Consider the following 25170-nt stretch of genomic DNA (forward strand, 5'->3'; position numbering starts at 1 on the left):
GAGGGAAAGAACTTGTAAATCGTAAAACGAGGGAAACGATTAGTAAATCATCTGCAAGATTTAGTAAACTGAGGGAAAGAATTAAAAAATTGTAAACCAATGGAGCTAATTTGCAAATGGTGCGCACATTTTAGTAAACCGAAGGAAAGAATCAGTAAATCGTAAACCAAGGGAATGAATTTGTAAGTTGTGCACACGATATAATAAACCGAGGGAGCAAATTAGTAAATCGTGAGCAGGATTTCCTACTACTTTTTCCCAGCATGTCATGTGCGGGGCTCCATATATCACAAAAAATAAATAACAAAAACAACAAAATTACTAAAACGTAACAAAAAAATATAAAACTAATTTAAACTAATAAAATCTATAATAATATCTCACTGATACTAATGTAACACTGCTTCAGAGACTTATACCTTTTTTTGAGTATTTATTATGATGAATAGAGTATAATGAGGTCCGAAATGTTATTTTCTGTTTGCATTAGATATGCTCCCAGTTAAGTACAAGGCTGGAGAAACAGCAGGCGTCCACAAAAGAGGAACTGGATATAGTTAAAGTGAGTAAATAACCTATCTATGCGTACTTTTATCTGGCACGTTGAGCAGTGACGATCAGCATATTATGCTGTTGTTCTTCCAGGCTAAAGTGATGGCGTGTGAGCGCTGTAGGGAAGTGTTCAGCAAAGACGGACCCCTGCAGATCCCGGCGGTGAGTCAGGACAACCGGGACACAGACCTGGACGAGGAGAAGGACTCGCTGAAGGCTCAACTCAGAGAGCTAGAACTGGAGCTGGCGCAAACCAAACTCCAGCTGGTGGAGGCCAAGTGCAAGATCCAGGTCAGACGTCACGGCATATAAAACATGCCTAACCCTAGTGCTGGAGATTTACAGATGCTACTCAGCTAATTATCAGCTCATCAGCAGCAGGTCGAAACCAACAACCATTTGTGAAAGTTTACATTTACTAGTGTATTCTGTGCTTTTTAAGCTTATAGTTTGGTCAGTGTTAAAGGGAAATTTGTGACTAGCTATTAGTAATTTGCTCTTAACACTGACTGATATTAGTTTACAATGAACAGTGTTTTATAGATAGTTTGTATCCTACTACAGTACATTTTAGTGCCACATTAACATTATAAGAATACATTCGTAACATTATGAGAATAGTTGTAACTATTTGTAACATTTTGTTTCCACTGCGTTGCTTTGATACTGCTTTTCTTTGGCTTCTCAGAATATTGCAATTTTATAATTCTGTGACTATACTCGAAATTTAGATTTAGCAAAATGAATCCTATAATCTTGCGGTGTTACGACTTTATTCATTTTTATTTATCTTGTAATGTTACAACTTTATTAATGTAAATTGATTTAAATTTCATGTTATGACTTTGTTCACATACTTTTGTCATACTTTGGGCTATTCTCATAATTTTTACTTAAATCTTGTAATTTTTCTTTATTCATGTATTTCTGCTTTGATCTACAAATTTTGACTTTATTTGGATAATTGACTGTAACGTCCTAATGTTACAACTTTAATTATGTAATTTTGACTTGTATCTCAGAATGGCTTTGTTCACATAATTTTGAATTTATTAGTGTAATTTTAATTTAAGGCTGGAAAACACTACACGACTTAAAATCTGAACAGATTTTTAAAACACTAGGCATCATACACTTACCGACTTTGTAAATAGTGACAAAGGAAACCTGGGCATCGTACACTACACGACTGAAGATCATACACTACCAGACTTTAAAGTTGTTCCGATCACAACAAACTCACACAGAAACGTGCGCCTTGTTGCTAGGAGATGCATGACAAATTAAAACATACCTGTTCTAAAATCGGCTGAAAATATCAAACATGTTTGATATCCTCCGACTGGATAGAATCAAAGTCTGAAGCTAAAAAATCGGAGTCTGTGACCATCATACACTACGCGATTTTCTGTGGAATCCATCAGCTGTAATCTGCAGACTGGCTCCGACTTTCCTCAATTAGCGTCAACTTGTTCAGACTGTAAAATCGGGGGGAAATTGGGGCAAAAATCACGTAGTGTATTCCAGGCTTTAAATCTCAGTGTTACGACTGTTCCACATATACTTTAATCACAAAATTTTTACTTTACTCAATTTTGACTTTAAACTCATGCTACAACTAGATTAACATAATTCTGATTTAAATCTCAAAATGTTGTTCATTCAATTTTAACATTATTTTGTCTTTTAAATTCTCAGAATGCTGTAACTTTGTTCATGCATTTTTGCTTTTTGATTTGTATTTTGATTTAAATCTCGATAGGTTATGACTGTTCATGTTTGCTTTATCAAAATATCTGAATTTTTGAATTTTGACTTAAATCTCGTGTTTTGACTTTGTCCACATAATTTTGCTTTAATCATAATGTTTTTACTTTATTTGCTTCATTTTAATTTTAATCTGGTAATGTTAAGATTTCATTCTTGTAATGATTTTAATTTCCTAATGTTATATGTATATATAGTTATATATTTTAATAATAAGCAGTTATTTCACGGTTACATTAATGTTGTTTCTTCATGTACTGCACCAGGAGCTGGAGCATCAGAGGGGTGTTTTGATGACTGAGGTCCAAGCTGCCAAAAACTCCTGGTTCAGTAAAACACTGGGCTCCCTCAAGAATTCAGCCGGTAACCAGTCACCCTCCTCACCCAAAGAGGGCCAGTAGGACTCGCCAAGGGCTTAACCAAAGGGTAGAGGAGCGTGACCCTTCCACTTGGCCAATCTGAGTAGAAAACGATCTCTAATAAACACTACTAGCAACACAACATGGCAATGCAGTATTCCCTCACATGGACTAATGAACGACTTCCACATGCATTTAAACAGTCTGTTATGATTTCCTTAGCTTGTGGTGCCACCCACTGGACAGTCACAGTACTACAGTGATGATTATTACATTTACCCATGTTCATCCAGTTAGCACTTCTGCGATGGATTTTTTTATTTTATTTTTTTTGTTAGTAAACAGTCAGTTCTAGCATGCAAGTACATAAACTTTGACCATTAGCTGCCAATTCAAAGTTTTTTTTTTTGTTTTCTCTCAGAGGGAATACTGCATTCTGTTAACAATTAAAAGTAAAAAAAAAATCATTTTGTTTTTCTATATATTAATAATAAATGTAACAGTTGTCATATAAATGTGTATAACTAAATGTCGATTTTTATTTTAATCTTGTACAGTTCTGAAAGAAAAGTGTTGCATTATTTTTTACAATTTTGAATATGAATGTGCTCTTTATAAATGTCAAATACTGAAAAGCACAGACAAATTGACCATGTATCACATGACATTCCCTCCGTCCGTTTTCGCCGTTTTAAAATGCTGTAGACTGTTTGAGGATCCGTTTCGCAGTGAGCAGATCACGTGATTTACCAGACGACGCAGACCTTGACGTTGTGGCCACACAATATTGACCTGCCAAGTCACGCATACTACTTATTTTATGTTATTTAACAGGTGCGATACATGAGCGATTGGGTGACAGATGCCATACAGAAATCAAGAACGTGTCAAGATGTCTCTCTTTTTCTTTTTTTTTTCTTTTTTAAGGAAAGAAGTAAACCAGGTCGCACAGATGTATTGTTGTGGCCAGTGTGACTTCAAAGCCATATGGGTTCAATCTGCGTTTCATTTTTTCTTCTGCTGTTTGTTAGAATGTCCATATTAATAACGTCCCTTTATGTGTTGTATTTCACAAAGGGGAGTGAAATAATCTGCATGGCTCTTATTCACACTAACAAGTCGCCATATTATGAACATGCTTTACACTGATGTTTTTTTTGTTTTTTTGGAAACTGTGATTTAAAGATGCCAAACTAATTATACAAATTAAGAAAGAGATGTCAGTTTAATATGCACTAATAGTGCTGTCCTGTGGGTTTCTACAGATGGTTACAGGTGTTTTTATATATCGTAATCTACAGGACAGAAGACATTGCTTCTGTGCGTCTGGTTTATTGTCGGTTCATCAGTTTCATTGTTCCAGCCTGCTGATGTCGTCTGTCTAATAACTATCTGACAGTAAATATCTGGTTCTTGATCCCATGTTTGACTACAAGTCTGATTCATTTGATTCACACCTTTCGTTGTTTCAATAAATAGTAATGTAATTCATCTGTTGACCTGTATATTATTTCTTTGTTGTTTTGTTGGTTCCGTTATTAACAGCTCGGATTCACTTACCTTTCTGTTTGTATATTTTTAAGAAAATTATATTTTGGACTCACTGACTTTATTTTATAGGACAGTACTACAAGGGTAGATAGAAAGGGTCTTCGAATCGGGACTCGAACTTGGGTCGCCAGAGACAATGCAGCTCCACTTCAAATTTTACTTTACTCTTTAAAAGTGAATGAATGTAGACATACAGGTGCATCTCAATAAATTAGAATGTCGTGGAAAAGTTCATTTATTTCAGTAATTCAACTCAAATTGTGAAACTCATGTATTAAATAAATTCAATGCACACGGACTGGTAAGTCTTTGGTTCTTTTAATTGTAATGATTTTGGCTCACATTTAACAAAAACCCACCAATTCACTATCTCAACAAATTAGAATATGGTGACATGCCAATCAGCTCAAAACACCTGCAAAGTTTTCCTGAGTCTTCAAAATGGTCTCAGTTTGGTTCACTAGGCTACACAATCACGGGGAAGACTGCTGATCTGACAGTTGTCCAGAAGACAATCATTGACACCCTTCACAAGGAGGGTAAGCCACAAACATTCATTGCCAAAGAAGCTGGCTGTTCACAGAGTGCTGTATCCAAGCATGTTAACAGAAAGTTGAGTGGAAGGAAAAAGTGTGGAAGAAAAAGATGCACAACCAACCGAGAGAACCGCAGCCTTATGAGGATTGTCAAGCAAAATCGATTCAAGAATTTGGGTGAACTTCACAAGGAATGGACTGAGGCTGGGGTCAAGGCATCAAGAGCCACCACACACAGATGTGTCAAGGAATTTGGCTACAGTTGTCGTATTCCTCTTGTTAAGCCACTCCTGAACCACAGACAACATCAGAGGCGTCTTACCTGGGCTAAGGAGAAGAAGAACTGGACTGTTGCCCAGTGGTCCAAAGTCCTCTTTTCAGATGAGAGCAAGTTTTGTATTTCATTTGGAAACCAAGGTCCTAGAGTCTGGAGGAAGGGTGGAGAAGCTCATAGCCCAAGTTGCTTGAAGTCCAGTGTTAAGTTTCCACAGTCTGTGATGATTTGGGGTGTAATGTCATCTGCTGGTGTTGGTCCATTGTGTTTTTGAAAACCAAAGTCACTGCACCCGTTTACCAAGAAATTTTGAGCACTTCATGCTTCCTTCTGCTGACCAGCTTTTTAAAGATGCTGATTTAATTTTCCAGCAGGATTTGGCACCTGCCCACACTGACAAAAGCACCAAAAGTTGGTTAAATGACCATGGTGTTGGTGTACTAGACTGGCCAGCAAACTCACCAGACCTGAACCCCAGAGAGAATCTATGGGGTATTGTCAAGAGGAAAATGAGAAACAAGAGACCAAAAAATGCAGATGAGCTGAAGGCCACTGTCAAAGAAACCTGGGTTTCCGTACCACCTCAGCAGTGCCACAAACTGATCACCTCCATGCCACGCCGAATTGAGGCAGTAATTAAAGCAAAAGGAGCCCCTACCAAGTATTGAGTACATATACAGTAAATGAACATACTTTCCAGAAGGCCAACAATTCACTAAAAGTGTTTTTTTATTGGTCTTATGAAGTATTCTAATTTGTTGAGATACACCTGTACCTTCAGAATAAAGTTATTTTTGTGTAAATAAAATGTAATACTGTTATTTTATATAAACGTTAAATAATAGAGTATTCCCTGCACTGTCTACTCGTTGAAGATATCAGTATCACGATACTTGAACACATACCTCAGGTCAGTCGAGCGTGAATACGGCAAGTTCTCTTTTCCTACGAACTATTTGTAGAATGTCCATATTCACTAAAATTATACGAGTTCAGCCCGCTTTACTCACAAATCATCTTAAAATCACAAGCACGTTAAGCGCAGTCCAGTACCTCAGTCAGTCAAATGTGTAATAGCTATTAGCACACAGTTAACAGTTTCAGTACAAACCTGGTTTCCTAAATGGTCTTCTTGTCACCCCAGAAATAGTTAAACTAAAACTGTCATTATTAGGCACCCACTCACCATTACATTTTAAAGCTGTTTAGTTGCTTAATTATTGACACAATAACTAACAGAAGTGACTACTATTGTTATAAATTAACATCAAATAACTTTATTGACCATATCCATATTTTAGGCCTACATATTTTCTACTACATTAATCTCAACTCAAACCATACATAACACAAATCTCCTATATATATATATATATATATATATACATATACATATACATATACATATACATATATATATATATATATATATATATATATATATATATATATATATATACATACATAGGGTGAATTCGGGTAGTCTGACACATGAGATCAACACATTAGACTTTTCTGAAATCCCTAAGATGTTTTCTAACCACACCAGAAGAAAGAATGTAGATATTATACCCAGAGGAGACATGCCACACCTGTTAGTGTTTTTGTGCCAAAAAAAAATAAAATAAAAAAATCTACTTGAATTTGATAATCTGGGACAGGTCACTTTGTAATCTGGGACATATGTATTAGGCCTAAAAAGCCTATATTCACCATACTTTATGCATGCCAAACCAATATCACCAATTTTAAAGTCCAGAAATCTCAATAAAAAAATTTATTTCTAGCTCTACACAGGATTAACGATCTACTGTGTTAATTCATTTAAATTCATTTAAAACTCTATTAAATTTGTTTAACATTGTATTACTTTCACAGACAAGGTTTAAGCCTAGTTCTAGACTAAAATGTAAATTAGAGCTGTTTCAACTGAAAGAAACTTGCACTGACTGATCTTAAAACATGTCAGTACCTACCTTTGTTTTGTCTTAAGACGTACACCAGTAATGCTTTTTTCTAAGGCATGTTTATAAAAATTACTTAAATGTCCTAATTGAACTATGGCCTAATCCTGGTTTAGGCTAAACCCTGTCTATGAAACCGGGCCATAAAGTCCCTAAATGCATATTTCCCCCATTTGAAGACTGTCCCAGATTACACAAAGCATACTGTCCCACATTCTCAATCATATTTGATAATGTGGGACAACAAAAAAAATGTTTTCAACACTTTAATACATAATTTGTTGCTTGAATAGATCACAAACATAATTTGACAATTAGGAACATTGTCTTATTTATGACAGATTTATGTCCTTAATATTAATCTAGTCAGAATCCTATGCCACTGACCTTGTCATGCAATTCCTAGGGGAGCTTCTTGATTGACAAGTGCCCTGCCCCTTTCTGTGGAATCACCCCCATGAAGTCATGTGATTTCAGTCACATGACATCCATGCTAAAATTATAGTAAAAGTCCTGTTGACTAAATTTTGTAATAATTTTGGAAATAAACACACTGGAATTTAGGTGTCCCAGATTACCCGAATTCACCCTACATACAGTAGCATTTTATATGTTGCCCTCCACGTGATCAGCATCATCCAGATAGTCATCTGCAAAGTTGAGCATCTGCTGTAGAGCGGTGAGCAGCAGGACGTCACAGTTGAGATCCAGCTCCAGCTCCTGACTGTAGTTCTTCACCGGTAACACACAAGACACCGGCACACCCAACCGAGAGCTCACCTCCTGAACCTGCAGACACAAAACATCTCACTCACTCGGAGTCCTGTAGCAACAGACCATGTGATCATGTGACCGCGTCTCACCTTCGTCTTGATGTAGGAACTGACATAAAGGCTTTGAAGGTCCCTCTGCACCAGAGGACATGCTTCATCTACTTTTGTCATCAAGACGATCTGAGTGATGCCTGAAATTGTTGAGGGATGTTTTAAGGTGCATCACATGTAGCTCTATGTACAACCTACTTTGTATTAATCACAAGATTTGTATAAATGTGACCCTGGACCACAAAACCAGTCATAAGTGGCACGGGTATATTTGTAGCAATAGCCAAAAATACATTGTATGGGTCAAAATTATCGATTTTTCTTTTAAGCCAAAAATCATTAGGATGTTAAATAAATGGATATAAATTCCATACCGTAAATATATTAAAGCTTAATTTTTGATTAGTATTATGTATTGCTAAGGTCTTAATTTGGACAGCTTTAAAGGTGATTTTCTCAATATTTTGATTTTTTTGCCCCCTCAGATTCCAGATTTTCAAATAGTTGTATCTCGGCCAAATATTGTCTGATCCTAACAAACCATACATCAATGGAAATCTTATTTATTCAGCTTTCAGATGATGTATAAATCTCAATTTAGATGGTTTTGTGGTCCAGGGTCACAAATATGTTCACTCACCCAGTGAGTTCACTTTTCTGCGTATGGAAGCAAGTTTTTCCTGTAGTTTGTCAGACATGAGGGAGATTTTGGTGGTGTCTATCACGTACACCACACAGTGGATCTTCTCCTGCAGAGATGCAGGTCTGGAGGCCTTTTGCTCGTCAGGTTGAAACGGTGCAGTGGGGTTAAACTGAATCGAGATGATTTAGCATGAAACAAACATCATTCATACTTCAACCTTCATTCATTTTGGAGATGAGTGACTTACTTTATAGCGGTCTGGTACGTGACCTTGAAGAATGCTGCTGATGTCCTCAATATCCAGTCCTGCACCTGATTGCTCCTCGAGTCCCATGGTGTCACACAACACAAATGGCAACGGCTTTCCTCCACGACCATCTTTCACTGGATATGTGCGAAACTACCAACCAAGAAGAGAATCACATCCAGACCTGAAGTCATCAAGAGAAGTTCTGAAGAGAAACAATATAAATCTTGTTGAATCTGTACCTGTGTGGTGAGACTAGTGCCTGCAGATCCTGACATGGCTTTGCTGGTAATGCGGCCCATGAAGATGGAGTTGATGGAGTTGAAGAAACTGGATTTTCCAGCACCTACAGGACCGATCATCAGGATCCGGACTAGACTCACAGACGTCACCAGGGGTTTATAATTCCTGATCTTTTCCACGAGCTCATCTTTTCGTCTACAACACAGATCACAGTTTTATAGCTGTATATCAAATTACAATGAGCAAACAAAACCAAAACCTGTGTAGAAACATACTCAGCTGTCCACAGAAAGTTCCTCCAAGGTTTCTCCTCAGTACTGACTTGAGAGCCTAGCAAAAAATAAATAAAATATTAACAAAGATTAAGGTGAATTGCATAAAAAAGACTGAAACTTCTTGTACATGACTATTCGGTTAAAAAATGTATTAAAAAATTTTAAAAATCTGGTGATTGACTTACTCTGCTCCACTTTGTAGATCTCACATTCACTCAGTTGAGTGTCGTTGCCATACATTATTGTTGTATTAAAACTGAATTCTTTGCTTCCGGAATTATACACAGCTGGTTGGTTCTTGTAGCAAAAGTATAGCTGTTGACCAAAGTTGGGCCCTCCAGCATCATCAAGACGTGCATAATGTCCACTGTTAACTTTGATGCACACAGGGATCTTGCCTTGAAAGCTGAATAAGAATATGTCCTCATCAGTAATATGCTCTCCACTTTGAGCATAATCTACACTAGTGTATCCACCAAAGATGTAGCCTGAACTGTTGTAGGCTACAAGTAAAGTGGGACCCTGACGGTCACATCTCTGGTGGAAGGCAGAAGCTTGATATCCATGAACTGAAGCTTTGTAGAGAAGAGACAGTTCCACATTCCCCAGCAAAGCACAGAGCTGCTTTCTTTTCTCTTCCGTTAAAGTAGAAGTGAGGGACTCCATGATACCATCTATCACTTGTCTTTTATGCGTCCTTAAAGACAAAAACATGCAAATACAAATGTAAACTTAAGCTTCATGCATTCATATCTCCAGTCAGCACATTCCTCAAATAAGGTACACTTCTGTCTCCTATTATTCTTCTTTTTTTTTTAATGCAGTGTTTATACAGTCATGTGAAAAAGACAAGACACCATAGTGAATTCCATGGTTTTCCATATCAGGACATAATAAAAAAATGTTCTAGTCCTTGACAGGCCTTAAAATTTGAAAAATAAAACCTAAGATGAACAAAAACACATGCCATATCACAGAGTGCCATTATTTATTTAGCAAAAATAAAGCCAAAATGGAAAAGCCATGTGTGACAAACCTAAGACACCCTTACTGTTAACATAGGAATTAAGAGGGTAAGTAACGGCTTTTTTAAAATTAGGATTACTATAAAAGTCTACTAAGATAGATGTAACAAATTTTAAAGCATTCAAAAACACTTTTAAGAAACACACTAATAAAATTTCTCTGTATACTTTATTTCAATGCACTAAAAATCAATTTAAGAATTAGTGGTATTTAGTATAGCCTACCTTTTCAAGTGCACTGAACTACTACTGAAGTAGAAATGCACTTTTAATTAATGTATTTATAGTGTATAACTTTTACAATTTTATTTAGAACAAAAAATAAGAATGTACTACAAATGTACTTGCTTGTATTTAAGTATTTTTTTAGTGCATTCAAGTATACTTTATTTTTACCTGGGTTGTTTTGTAGTCACAGGACCTGGGCACCTCACAGTCACTGAATCCAATAGCTGTCCAACAGCTAAAGCTTGGCCAAAATTGGGTGATGCAACAGGACAATGATCTCATGCACACCAGCAAATCTACAACAGAACGGCTGAAAATAAAAGAATCAAGGTGTTGCAAAAGCCCAGTCAAAGTCCAGAGCTCATCCTGACTGAAATGCTGTGGCAAGAGCTGTGCATAAACAAATTCCCACAAACTTCAATAAACTGGAGCAGCGTTGTAAAGAAGAGTGGGCCAAAATTCCCCCAGAACGATGGAGATTTTAATATTTTAAGACCTGCCATGGACCAGATGACTTTTTATTATGTGCTGATATGGAAAGCAACAGAATTTAATAGGGTGTCCTTTTTCCACATGACTGTATAGATTATACAGTCAGCTATTTACAGCTGCTAAAGACTGTCACTTTTCCTCTGTTCATGACTTGTGTATTTATTTATTGTTTGTTTGATGCTCTAAGGTTCAGTTAAGAATTATTCTTTGTACTTACAGTACTTTCCTTTAAACATGCTGTTCATTTTTTCTATGAACTGCCGATGCACAAAGAGTTATATGAAATGGCATATTAGATTAGTGTTAATATTTTATACTATTCTAATATGTATATGTAACTTACCTTTCGTAGATCACTTGCTGTGTGAAAGTAACACTGAAATGCTTCACTTGTCCTTAGGATGTTACACCCAAGATAAGCATTGAAATTCATCAAGTAAATATTATTGAATTGGCAGGTCTCTAAAACACAGTGTATGCTGAGGGAGATGAAAAACTGCACTAATTGCCTGAACAAACAGACGTACCTGTTTGTTGTGTGGGAACCGCCCATTGATTCCTGCACTTGATTCTAAAACTGACTTTTCTGAATGCTTTGTATGTGCACTGTAACTCGCACAGGCTCAATTTGTTCTCTGCACCGCATCGTCAGTCACCGACTGCCTGTCGCTGATCAAAGATCTAAGGAATATGTATGTACAGTTCTGAGAAAATGTGCAAAATGATTTCGACAAAGTTTTAAAGTTGACTGAAAAAAATTCCATTTCCAACTGGGATGTCACCAGCACCAGAGTTAGAAGGCTATCAGCCCGACTGAGAGAGTCTCTGGTTTTTTCATGTAGTTTAGGGAAATCCACAGCCATAACAATGCTGATCTCAACAAACTGTGGGTTGACATTTTAGACCGACAAATCACTGAACTGGACAGCCGCTTCCAGGAGGATCAATACGGATTAATGCGTGCAGCAGCTGCATGTTTGTCTGGCTCTGATTTTTTTTCCAAAAGGCGAGCTACTGAGGATGCCATGTGGACACTATGGTGCTCCATTTGAAGAAGCCGAACTATGCATTCTCTTTCAATTTCTGTGCTGGAAAATAGAAGACGGTCATTCTTTCTCTTCCCTTATGGAAGTTCTGGACACTTGCCCCGCTGATGTGTTCCCAAACATAAATAGACTGTTAAAGGTCACACTGCCTGACCACTTGTATTGTCGAAAGACTTTTCTCAACAGTTGGAAGAGGCTATGTTGTAGGCTATGTTTGTTGTCCTGAAACGGTGAAGTACAGGTGTTAAAAGCTGTTTTTATTTATTGGTGTTAATGTTCTGTTGAAATGAAGTATATACTGTAATTTATGCTTTTAATAGCTGTCTTTTATTTATGTTAAGCTATGCGACAAAGTCAATCTCTTTAAAATTTCATGCAGTTAATATTGAGTTGTGTCAAACATGAAAAAAAAAATGTGTGAAATGCTTTTAAATAATCAAGAGAAATGAGAAATACTTCAGGATGTTTACAATAGTACACAGCATGTTTGGAGTGCATTTAAAATGTTTTCTTTATCCGTTGATGCAAGGTTTAAGTGCATTGGAAATAAATTATACAAAAATACACAAGGTAACACACAAAAAGTATAAATTATCAGAAGAACCATCCAAATGAGAAAAGCACGTGTCCTATCAGACACCTTAAGTAAATATTCTGTAGTTTTTAAAATACAGATGTTAAACTGTCTTTTATTTATAAGTGTTAATTTTGTGTGTTCTGTTGAAATGATTAATTAAATTCCTGTCATTTAGGTTTTAAAATATTGGTGTTAAGCTGTCTTTTATTTATGTGTTAAGCTATGTGACAAATGTCAGTCTCTCTAAAATTTCATGTAGCCTACTGAATATTGAGTTGTCAAACATGGGGAAAAATTTTTAAATCTTGTAAACCTTTTAAATAATCAAAAGGAATGAGAAACTATACTTGATGTTTTGATGTCCGTTTACAATACACAACATTTTTGGAATGCATTTAAAAGGTTTTATTTCTTTATCAGTAAATGCAAGGTATAAGTACATTGGAAATAAATGAAGCAAAATACACAAGGTGCAGTAGAACTGTAATTCATATGAGAAAGTCATGTATCTCATCGGACACCATAAGTAAATATGCTGTAATTTAGGTTTTAAAATACAGGTGTTAAGCTGTCTTTTATGTTTAAGTATTAATTAAAGTGTTTTGTTGAAATGAAATATGCTGTAAGGTTTTAAAGTACAGGTGTTAAACTGTCTTGTATTTCAACCCATTCTCACTCCCAAGGCGTCAAAAACTGAAGCATGGTCAAACTCCTTTCGCGTCACTATGAAGACGCCAAAAGTGCCCCTAGGCGTCAGTATATGACAAAATAGGATCTCCATTGCTTTCAATTGCTTGCTTTATGCGTCGGGTCAAGACGCTTATGGAAAATGACAACACGTTCTCCTCCGTTGTTTTCAGTTGTTTGTCTTAGTTTAATGGTTTGCATGCATTTGTAAAAAATATAAATAATTTTATATACATTTATACTTTTATTGGAGCACCTAACCCACCCCTACCTTAAACCTACCCACTTCTGAACAACATAAAACACGTGACAGGGAAATATAAGTGCAGTCACAGGTATTTATTGCAAAAACTGTCCATAAACAAGCAGTATAAAAGCATTACAAACAAGTCGTGATGCATTCCAAGTCTTCTGAAGCCATACAAAGTCTTTATGCGAAGAAGAGAGTAAAACAAGGTTTTAATCGCTGAAAATGATCCCGCTCTGTTAACCTGCTCACCTCTCATTCAAAAAGATACTCCCGTCCCGTAGCAAGACGCAATTGGTCACAAGACATACAAGAGCCAATAGCATTTCACAACCAAGGCTGACCTAAGGCTTCTTCTGGCGGCATTTTTTGAATTCGCGCACAGACTGCAGCACACAGGATGAGCTTAACGGCGGACGGAGACGGCGATCGCGTCTATTCCTCTCACAAATCAAATGTTTTGCCTCGGAAGACTTGGAACATTAACACTTTTTGAATAAATTATGACGGTAGTTGTATCTGCCGGTTATATCTTGTGTTTTATTGACAAATGGTAGGTTTAGGGGCAGGGGTTGGGTTATGTGCTCATAAATGTGTAAATAATGTAATATAAATAAAACTGTTGTGGCTGTTTACATTGAAAAATCACACCCCAACATATATGCAATAATGGCAATGTTATTACCCGATATATAATTTAATTATGACGATAAAATTCCCAGTATGGCGTCGGCATATTGACGCTAAGGGTTTCCTATTTAAAGCAACGGAGGACCCTGCAAGTCAAAAAATGACGCTAAGGGGTACCTTGAGCGTCAAAAAGCGACGCCAAGTGCTCCTGACCAAGCTTCAATATGTGATGAGTTGGGTGTGAGAATGGGTTGTGTATTTTAAGTGTTAATGTGTTCTGTTGAAATGAAGTTATGCTGTAATTTAGGTTTTAATGGTGTTCAGTAGTCTTATGTGTAATTGCACGATTATAGGCCTAAATAAACCATAAATTATAATTATGAGCTTTTCATTGCCTAGCCTACACCAGCATTTGGGTAGCTCAAGCACACACATAAAGCTTGAATGTTTCGGGGGAAATAGCAAGGAGATTACCTTACCATTTTAATAAATTATTGATGAACTAAAAAGTGATGAAGTTAATGATGCTTAATCGTCATTTCTGCGGTGGACGCGCAATATGCTACACATTTCATGCAGATTACATAATCTGAGAATATTTGTTTTTTATTTGACTTGGTTCATTATTGAAACATTTCGCATTCTCAAGTCTGTGAGGCAATGGAGTGTTCATTTTTGACACGCTCTCACATTTTGTTGTTATTGTGAGTGTACACAAACAAATGTACACAAATCTTAACATGTACACAAATCTTAACAGATTCGAATTATGTAATTATTCTTATCGGTATGACCAAAAATGACGGAGTATTTTAAGTGCAAGTGATCACACTGGCGCCTCCGTGTTAACTATCATGCAGTATAAACACGCTGATATTCAGCTTCCACACTCCGCACAAACACTTGAAAATGCACACATTAAAGCCTACATGTAATATAGAGCGGCCTCCTCATTTTAAGATGGCCCCCCAAAACTTTAATTCTGGCTACGCCACTGGTCTGAACAAACAGAAGTCCCTGTTTGTTGAGTGGGAACCGCCCATTGATTCCTCATCTGGCTTTGTGTCTGTGCAAACAGGTTCTCTTTGCTCAGAAATGAGGTAGTACTACTCATAGTGAACACCAGGGGTCTCCATGTCTGTCACATATACATTTTAGTGGTGTATTGTACAAAACAAAAGTAACGTTACTTTCAGCTAAAAAGTTACAATATAGCCTACATGAAGAAAGCTGTCCGTTGGACAGTATAATATATAATAGCTATTTTAACAACATTTTGACATGCTAAATAGAAAATGCAAACATTGCAAAACTTTGCAAAATGCAAAAGATTGACAACAGCATTTACTTGCAGGTGTGAGTCTTGAAATGATCTGTTCACACAGCAGCTTACAGTAGCATCTCGAATACTGTCTGTATGAACGTGCAACGGGAGTCAAGCCTGTATTCCTTATCAGTAGGCTAATCATAGCAACAGAGACCTAAGTAATATCAAAGATGGCATAGTCCATAAAACTGAAAGTCTTATCACTTTCTGGCACGGCAAGAGTCCAATCAAACCATAAGATCTTCCATCAAATCTTCATTAACCAACAGCAGTAATATTTTGGTGGGGAGCAGAGCATTTGAGTCGCACACAGAACACAAAACTGACAGGAGCAGCTCCGGTGGAGAAAAACTGACTGGATCTAAAACTTTCAGATGACACATAGCTCATTTTTCCGTCACTGTAAGTTACCGAAACCACACATGAAAACACGCAACACATGGTAGACGCTCGTCTGTGCGGTAGAGTGGCTCTCTCACACTGTATGACATGACAACTAGTTTTCCAATCACGTTCCGTTCACACAGCGCGTGTGTTCCGAGAATACGGTTGTGAGTCCTGAAAATTTATGGGTTACAGAATGTGGTTGTCACACCCGTAAATAACCGTACTGTGTGTGAACGTAGTCGTATTAAGGACTCAAATATAGGACTGACAACCGTATTCTCCTGCTGTGACAATGTGGCCAATTTGTTATATTATACTGTAAACTTGACAAGATACTAATCTTACAACATTTTTGCATTAAAGCCAAATTAAATGAATGCAATGCAAGTAATACACCAATTTTCTGGCTTAAGATACATTATCATGCAGAGATGGAAGCTATATCCTGTTCAAAGACAATGCAACAATCTGGACGCATCTCAGCAAAGCATAAAGCATCAGTTAAAAAACATTGTCCTCCATTTGATCAGCATCATCCAGATAGTCGTCTGCAAAGTTGAGCATCTGCTGTAGAGCGGTGAGCAGCAGGACGTCACAGTTGAGATCCAGCTCCAGCTCCTGACTGTAGTTCTTCACCGGTAACACACAAGACACCGGCACACCCAACCGAGAGCTCACCTCCTGAACCTGCAGACACAAAACAACATCTCACTCACTCTGAGTCCTGTAGCAACAGACCATGTGATCATGTGACCGCGTCTCACCTTTGACTTGATGTAGGAGCTGGCATAAAGGCTTTGAAGATTTTCCTCCACTAGAGGACATGCTTCATCTACTTTGGTCATCAAGACGATCTGAGCAATGCCTGAAATTACACATTTTAATGTACGTTGTGTGCAACTCTATCAGGTAGATCAATATACAACCTACTTTGTATTAGTCACAAGGTGTAAATATGTTCACTTACCCAGTGAGTTCACTTTTCTGCGTATGGAAGAAAGTTTTTCCTCTATTTTGCTGGACATGAGGGAGATTTTGGTGGCGTCTATCACGTACACCACACAGTGGATCTTCTCCTGCAGAGATGCAGGTCTGGAGGCCTTTTGCTTGTCAGGTTGAAACGGTGCTGTGGGGTTAAACTGAATCGAGATGATTTAGCATGAAACAAACATAATTTCTACGTCAACCTTCATTTATTTTGGAGATGAGTGACTTACTTTATAGCGGTCTGGTACGTGACCTTGAAGAATGCTGCTGATGTCCTCAATATCCAGTCCTGCACCTGATTGCTCCTCGAGTCCCATGGTGTCACACAACACAAATGGCAACGGCTTTCCTCCACGACCATCATTCACTGTGTATGTGCGAAACTACCAACCGAGAAGAGAATCACATCCAGACCTGAAGTCATCAAGAGACGTTCTGAAGAGAAACAATATAAATCTTGTTGAATCTGTACCTGTGTGGTGAGACTAGTGCCTGCAGATCCTGACATGGCTTTGCTGGTAATGCGGCCCATGAAGATGGAGTTGATGGAGTTGAAGAAACTGGATTTTCCAGCACCTACAGGACCGATCATCAGGATCCGGACTAGACTCACAGACGTCACCAGGGGTTTATAATTCCTGATCATTTCCACGAGCTCTGCTCTTCGTCTACAACACAGATCACATTTCTATAGCTGTATATCAAATTACAATAGCAAATGAGCAAAGACAATAAAACCTGAGTAGAAACATACTCAGCTGTCCACAGAACGTTCCTCCATGGTTTCTCCTCAGTGCTGACTTGAGAGCCTGGCAAATAATAAATAAAATGTTAACAATAAAGATTAAAGTAACTATAAATTCTTATACATATGTGCATTTTCCTGATGACTGACTTACTCTGCTCCACTTTATAGACCTCACATTCACTCATTTGAGTGTCGTTCCCATACATTGTTGCCGTATTAAGACTGAATGCATTCCCGACTTGATGATACACAACTGGTTGGTTGCCGTAGCAAAAGTACAACTGCTGGCCAAAGTTGGGCCCTCCAGCGTCATCATAACGTGCATTATAGCCACTGTTAATTTTGATGCACACAGGGATCTTGCCCTGAATACTAAATAAAAATGTGTCCTCATCTGTAATTTGCTGCCCGCTTTGAGCATAATCTACACTAGTGTATCCACCAAAGATGTAGCCTGAATGGTTGTAGGCTACAAGTAAAGTGGGACCCTGACGGTCACATCTCTGGTGGAAGGCAGAAGCTTGATATCCATGAACTGAAGCTTTGTAGAGAAGAGTCAGTTTCACCTTCCCCAGCAAAGCACAGAGCTGCTTTCTTTTCTCTTCTGTCAAATTAGAAGTGAGAGACTCCATGGTACCATCTATCACTTGTCTGTTATGCAACCTTGAAGACAAAGACATGCAAATACAAATACAAACGTGAGCTTTATGCATTCATTATTATTTCCAGTCAGCTCATTCCACAAACAGGGTACACTTTTGTGTAATATATATATATATATATATATATATATATTTTTTTTTTTTTTTTAAGGCAGCGGCTATTTCCACTAAGTGCAAATAGCGATGGATTCTATTAAATTCTATTAAAAAAGATTTTCTGCTATTTATACTACTTATTGCAAATAGTGGCAATTATCTGCACCTCAGTATTGTAATACATTATAAAACAGTAGCCTAAGCAATAATAACGTATCGAGTGTAAATTATAATTTTAATTCAAATTATTAAATGGATGCCACATTATTGGGCCAATAAAGCCCTCCCTACACCTACCCTAACCCTACCCAATACTTTATTTTCAACTTTTTTATTATTTCCTTCCTTTTTATTAAAAATAAATGCCTTTCCGATGCGATATGAGATTTGAAAAGGGAGAAAAAAAAGTTCGGCAAAAGGTGGGTGTTCAAACTCGGGTCGACAGCGCCAAGAAGCACGCGCTTTACCATCTTCGCCACTGAAACTGATGATCAACTAGAGTCTTTTTTTCCAGTGTTGACTACCCAATCACACCTTGGTGGGCGGAGTTAGTGTAAATAGCCTCAGCCAACAAGGCAGGCTATAAATAGACACGTTTTTTTTTAATGCAGTGTTTATATTTGATCACTGCATTCATCAGGCTGAAGCATATACCAGTTAATTGCAAGAAAATTTTTTTACAAAATCAATATTTTTTTTACATTTATGATAAATATAAAGTATAATATATAAGACCAACATTTTCTGAAGAAGGTAAAATACTTTAAGTGACCAGTAGTTAAAGAATGCCACTTTTCCCGTTTGTGACTTGTGTATTTATTTATTTTTTTGTCTGATGCTCTACTGCTCAGTTAAGAATTTATACTTACTTTCCTTTAAGCCTGCTGTTCATTGTTTCTGTGAACTGCCAATGCACAAAGAGTTACATGAATTGACAGATAAAAATACATTCATTGTAGCTACAGCATATTCTCCAAACACTGATCAATAAAAAAACAATTCGAATATTTGTATGTAATATTTTATCCCTGTTATAATATATGTAACTTACCTTTCGTAGAGCACTTGAAAGTAACACTAAAATGCTTTACTTGTTCTTATGATGTTACACCCAAAACAAACCTGTTCTGTCAACTCCCTGTGATGCAGTAATGTTTTTACCATTGAAATTGATCAACTAATCATTCATTCTCAGGCCTTTAAAACATGCAACCAAAAAAATCCGTTTGTGGGCTCAGTCAGGCTGAAAAGCCTTCATGTAAACACCTTATTCGATCCGACTGAGCTAGATGACATTTCGATCGGACTGAAAAGGGTAGTCTATTCCTTTTCTAATACGATTGAGAGTGCATGCTAACACTGAACACTTTTTGAAAAACGAAACTTAAAGGGCTGCGCATGCGCATTGAGGTAAAAATAGCGTAATGGCGTAATGACGTATGACGTGCGGAACCAGCTGTTCTTCCCGTTGAATAAATGAGTGACCTGTCATTATTAAAAACATCTTTTCACTTAGTGTCTGTGAATGAGGAGCATGACAACGTCCCACCAGTCCTACATTTTTAACTGCGTTAACTAGTCTTTTTTAAACAGAATCGGTGCTACATTTTTTTATCTGAAGATATCTTATATTCATTATTACTAAAAACATTTTACAAAACAGTCAAACAGAGCATAAAGTGACAGTAGCCTGAAAATCACAACAAAAGTGTAGAATTCACAATCTTTTAATATACATCACAGGATAGTAGCACAAGTGTAAAAAGTACAGAGAAGTTACACAAATACAGGTGCTGGTCATATAATTAGAATATCATCAAAAAGTTGATTTATTTCACTAATTCCATTCAAAAAGTGAAACTTGTATATTATATTCATTCATTACACACAGACTGATATATTTCAAATGTTTATTTCTTTTAATTTTGATGATTAGAGCTTACAGCTCATGAAAGTCAAAAATCAGTATCTCAAAATATTAGAATATTACTTAAGACCAATACAAAGAAAGGATTTTTAGAAATCTTGGCCAACTGAAAAGTATGAAAATGAAAAGTATGAGCATGTACAGCACTCAATACTTAGTTGGGACTCCTTTTGCCTGAATTACTGCAGCAATGCGGCGTGGCATGGAGTCGATCAGTCTGTGGCACTGCTCAGGTGTTATGAGAGCCCAGGTTGCTCTGATAGTGGCCTTCAGCTCATCTGCATTGTTGGGTCTGGTGTCTCTCATCTTCCTCTTGACAATACCCCACAGATTGTCTATGGGGTTCAGGTCAGGTGAGTTTGCTGGCCAATCAAGCACAGTAACACTATGGTCATTAAACCAGCTTTTGGTACCTTTGGCAGTGTGGGCAGGTGCCAAGTCCTGCTGGAAAATGAAATCAGCATCTCCATAAAGCTTGTCAACAGAAGGACGTATGAAGTGCTCTAAAATCTCCTGGTAGATGGCTGCGTTGACTGTGGACTTCAGAAAACACAGTGGACCAACACCAGCAGATGACATGGCAGCCCAAATCATCACTGACTGTGGAAACTTCACACTGGACTTCAAGCAACATGGATTCTGTGCCTCTCCACTCTTCCTTCAGACTCTGGGACCTTGATTTCCAAATGAAATGTAAAATTTACTTTCATCTGAAAAGAGGACTTTGGACCACTGAGCAACAGTCCAGTTCTTTTTCTCCACAGCCCAGTTAAGACGCTTCTGACGTTGTCTCTGGTTCAGAAGTGGCTTGGTAGCCCTTTTCCTGAAGACGTCTGAGCGTGGTGACCCTTGATGCACTGACTCCAGCTTCAGTTCTCTCCTTGTGAAGCTCTCACAAGTGTTTGAATCGGCTTTGCTTGACTGTATTCTCAAGCTTGCGGTCATCCCTGTTGCTTGTGCACCTTTTCCTACCCAAATTCTTCCTTCCAGTCAACTTTGCATTTAATATGCTTTGATACAGCACTCTGTAAACAGCCACAGCTTTCAGTAATGGCCTTCTGTGACTTACCCTCTTTGTGGAGGGTGTCAATGTTCGTCTTCTGGATCATTGCCAAGTCAGCAGTCTTCCCCATTATTGTGGTTTCAAAGAACAAGAGATACCCAGAATTTATACTGTAGGGATGGTCATTTATTCAAACTCAAATGTAAATATTCTAATATTTTGAGATACTGATTTTTGACTTTCATGAGCTGTAAGCTCTAATCATCAAAATTAAAAGAAATAAACATTTGAAATATATCAGTCTGTAATGAATGAATATAATATACAAGTTTCACTTTTTGAATGGAATTAGTGAAATAAATCAACTTTTTGATGATATTCTAATTATATGACCAGCACCTGTAGAGTGAAAGTTTAAAAAATGTGTACTCACTGTATACTTAATATTTAAAGATAAGAAGTAAACTTCTTCATAGTTTAGTAAAATTCTAGACCAAAATATGACAAATATGTTACGTAAATGATTCGAAGAACTTTTGATTTGGGTTTGATTTTCTGAATTTGGCCTCAGCCGCAAGAACTGTAAAAAACAAAAACAAAAACAAAAATTATGGGTCGCCCTCCACAGGACGAATATCATCAAAATAGTCGTCTGCAAAGCGAAACATCTGCTGTAGAGCGGTGAGAAGCAGGACGTCACAGTTGAGCTCCAGCTCCAGCTCCTGACTGTAGTTCTTCACCGGTAACACACAAGACACCGGCACACCCAACCGAGAGCTCACCTCCTGAACCTGCAGACACAAAACAACATCTCACTCACTCTGAGTCCTGTAGCAACAGACCATGTGATCATGTGACCACGTCTCACCTTTGACTTGATGTAGGAGCTGACATAAAGGCTTTGAAGATTTTCCTCCACTAGAGGACATGCTTCATCTACTTTGTCATCAAGACCATCTGTGGAATGCCTGAAATTGTTGAGGTACGTTTTAAGATGCATCACATGCAGCTCTATGTACAACCTTCTTTGTATTAGTCACAACATTGGCCTAAATATGTTCACTCACCCAGTGAGTTCACTTTTCTGCGTATGGAAGCAAGTTTTTCCTGTAGTTTGTCAGACATGAGGGAGATTTTGGTGGCGTCTATCACGTACACCACACAGTGGATCTTCTCCTGCAGAGATGCAGGTCTGGAGGCCTTTTGCTCGTCAGGTTGAAACGGCGCCATGGGGTTGAACTGAATTGAGAATAATTGAAATGAAAGATAAATTTTACTAATAAATATACATTTGCAAGCCCAAAAACATGAACCTATGCACTTACTTTATAGCGGTCTGGTACGTGACCTTGAAGAATGCTGCTGATGTCCTCAATATCCAGTCCTGCACCTGAGTGCTCCTCGAGTCCCATGGTGTCACACAACACAAATGGCAACGGCTTTCCCTCACGACCATCATTCACTGGATATGTGCGAAACTACAAACAAACAGGAATCTTTGTGGAACAACTGTTTTATATTCCAAACTGAAACAAGTCCTGAAGTCCTGTTGAAGCTGTACCTGTACGGTTAGACTAGTGCCTGCAGATCCTGACATGGCTTTGTTGGTCACATGACCAGTGAAGATGGAGTTGATGGAGTTGTTTTTCTTCTGCACTGACATGAGGGTCTAAGTGTATAAAAAAAGAGTAACATTTGCTATAGTGTTTGATTATAATGTTTAATGCTTTGTTAAATTGTTTGACTACATGATAATGTGTATGAAATACATGAAGTGGTAATGAATACTTCCTGATCATTGACTTACTCTCTTCTACTTTGAACACCTCACATTCAGTCAGCTGAGTGTCATTTCCATACAGTGTCGCAGGATTAACACTGAACGCTTTATTACTATTACCAATCATTGTTACCATCCCTTTAAAGTGGTGTTCATTCCTTTCTTGACTATACACAGCTGGTTGGTTGTTGTAGCAAAAGTACAACTGTTGACCAAAGTTGGGCCCTCCAGCGTCATCGAGACGTGCATTACATCCACTGTTGACTTTGATGCAAGTGGGGCTCTTACCATAAATGCTGAACTGTAAAGCTTCCTCATCTGTAATGTGCTGCCCGCTTTGAGCATAATCTACACTAGTGTATCCACCAAAGATGTAGCCTGATCGGTTGTAGGCTACAAGTAAAGTGGGACCCTGATTTTCACATCTCTGGTGGAAGGCAGAAGCTTGATATCCATGAACTGAAGCTTTGTAGAGAAGAGTCAGTTCCACATTCCCCAGTAAGGCACAGAGCTGTTTTCTTTTATCTTCTGTTAAATTAGAAGTGATGCTGACCTTTCTAACTTTTGCTTTTTGCATCTGTGCCAAAAAACAAAAACAAAAAAAAGGTTTACCAGTAAAAAAAAACTGAAACAAACCTTCTTTTAAGGAGAGTGTCCACAGTGCCATATCTGTGTAACACAGTGAGCAAATAACGACAAAATGTTCGTTTTTGGGTGAACTAACACTTTAATTATTATTTTCAGAACAATTTATTGTAAAAATGGTTGACTTAATTTACAAATAAGCCTATGAATTTTTGAACCGTAAACCAATATAAAACCATTTGACTAAGAAGTGATTTCAAAGAATCAGCCAATGAAAATAACAAAACGCTAATAAATATTTTTTTCACGTTCCATAATTTTGACACTAGCATCCACGCGACAAATTTAAACTGAAACTAAAAGGTGTTGTTCAAATAAAAATACACAAAGTTCGATTCATTGCTATTCAATCACAGTTTATTGAAAGATAAATAGTTTGCATCAGATAAATAACTTCAGCCTATTCTTTAAGCGGAAGATCTTTTGTGAACTTGTAGGATCACGTGCGAGTTGCTGTCTATAAAATAATTAGGAATATTTAAATATAGTACAGTAGCATAAGAGTAATATTTAGCCTAATACTCATGTTTTGTACATGCATAAGTGTTTTTTTTAATAGTCGCTTACGTTTCCCAGGTACACTCGTTCTTTGCAGGAAAACGGAAACACTTTCTCTTGTGACCTTCGAACTTTGTGAACTTTTCTATTCACGTTCTCAACACAGCTCTCATTGACAGTCTTGACACTGCGGTCAGGCCAGCCTCCACTTTCAAAAACACGGTCATTGTCATTCTAGCCGCCACGTTATTTTGTTTTGCGCGCATATACTAGGCGTTGCGGTAATAGCGTGTAAAAACTCAAATCAAAGGAAAAGTGATCTCTGGCAATCATTCATTGAGCCAGTTTCTCTGTCAATAATGAATAAACGAATGAACGAATATATAAATAAACAAATAAATAAAATCAATGAATTTAAAATAATACAAATGTTTAAAAAACGGTCTGATAAAATGAAAGTGACTTAAAATCCCTGCTGAAAAAAACAATAGAACCCTGCCCAAAACACAATAGAAAATGTAATGGTATAAATGGTTATAATGGGAATTATTGGTTTTAATGTAAACTATAATGGTGTCTACTGGTATGTGATGGATTCTATTGGTGGGATGTTAAATCCTATTGTAAAAATGCCCAAAACACACTACGAAAAGGAATTTTGTAATGGTTTTACTGGAAAAAGCTAATGGTTTAATGGTATTTTAATGGAAACCATTGGAATTTCTGTGATGGTTTCTATTGGGCTTCTATTGTTTTTTTGTTTGTTTTTTGCAGGGATGTTGAGTAATATTAAATGTAGAATTTCCAAATAATATGAAAATACCTCTCTGATGAGAAATAACAAAATTAAAGCTTTTCGAAACTTAAATATAACTATATTTATCTGTAAATTCACATAAACTCCCTTTTTCCACACACCAGTTTCAATTCAGACTGACAGTCC

The 25170-nt window shown here is 37.3% G+C and overlaps 3 protein-coding genes and 1 pseudogene across 7 annotated transcripts in view; 1 reads left to right on the forward strand and 3 right to left on the reverse strand.

Moving 5' to 3' along the window:
- rabgap1l (RAB GTPase activating protein 1-like) overlaps positions 1 to 4169 on the forward strand; it is a 104157-nt gene extending 99988 nt beyond the window's left edge. For 3 of the 4 annotated variants that reach the window (XM_058759666.1, XM_058759668.1, XM_058759669.1), the window contains 3 exons: positions 491 to 562; positions 646 to 843; positions 2586 to 4169. In XM_058759666.1, the coding sequence (XP_058615649.1) occupies positions 491 to 562; positions 646 to 843; positions 2586 to 2720 (405 nt within the window). In that variant the 3' untranslated portion in view covers positions 2721 to 4169. Of the gene's footprint in view, positions 1 to 490; positions 563 to 645; positions 934 to 2585 lie in introns of all 4 variants that reach the window. The other variant, XR_009268217.1, reaches the window with a different exon arrangement.
- Positions 4170 to 6522: 2353 nt separating this feature from the next.
- Positions 6523 to 10788, reverse strand: LOC131530632 (interferon-induced protein 44-like). The gene is made up of 8 exons (XM_058761003.1): positions 10657 to 10788; positions 9421 to 9932; positions 9236 to 9290; positions 8960 to 9155; positions 8718 to 8870; positions 8468 to 8639; positions 7867 to 7967; positions 6523 to 7792 (listed from the first exon to the last, which is right to left on the reverse strand). The coding sequence occupies exons 2-8, from the start codon at positions 9899 to 9901 to the stop codon at positions 7610 to 7612; spliced, it is 1341 nt and encodes a 446-aa protein (XP_058616986.1). The 5' UTR covers positions 9902 to 9932; positions 10657 to 10788; the 3' UTR covers positions 6523 to 7609.
- Positions 10789 to 14755: 3967 nt separating this feature from the next.
- On the reverse strand, positions 14756 to 19758 carry LOC131531123 (interferon-induced protein 44-like). 2 transcript variants are annotated; one of them, XM_058761676.1, is made up of 9 exons: positions 19426 to 19758; positions 19244 to 19278; positions 17768 to 18279; positions 17623 to 17677; positions 17341 to 17536; positions 17099 to 17251; positions 16849 to 17020; positions 16646 to 16746; positions 14756 to 16568 (listed from the first exon to the last, which is right to left on the reverse strand). In XM_058761676.1, exons 2-9 carry the CDS (start codon positions 19264 to 19266, stop codon positions 16383 to 16385), a joined length of 1398 nt encoding a protein of 465 aa, XP_058617659.1. In that variant the 5' UTR covers positions 19267 to 19278; positions 19426 to 19758; the 3' UTR covers positions 14756 to 16382. The 2 variants fall into 2 exon arrangements, with proteins under 2 accessions (XP_058617659.1, XP_058617660.1); XM_058761677.1 differs by having other exon boundaries at positions 19244 to 19758.
- Positions 19759 to 21709: 1951 nt separating this feature from the next.
- LOC131530567 (interferon-induced protein 44-like) lies at positions 21710 to 24311 on the reverse strand (annotated as a pseudogene).
- Between the last annotated feature and the right edge of the window lie 859 nt (positions 24312 to 25170).

The sequence above is a fragment of the Onychostoma macrolepis genome, chromosome 22 (genome assembly GCF_012432095.1).
Source record: "Onychostoma macrolepis isolate SWU-2019 chromosome 22, ASM1243209v1, whole genome shotgun sequence".
In the NCBI taxonomy this organism is placed as follows: domain Eukaryota; kingdom Metazoa; phylum Chordata; class Actinopteri; order Cypriniformes; family Cyprinidae; genus Onychostoma; species Onychostoma macrolepis.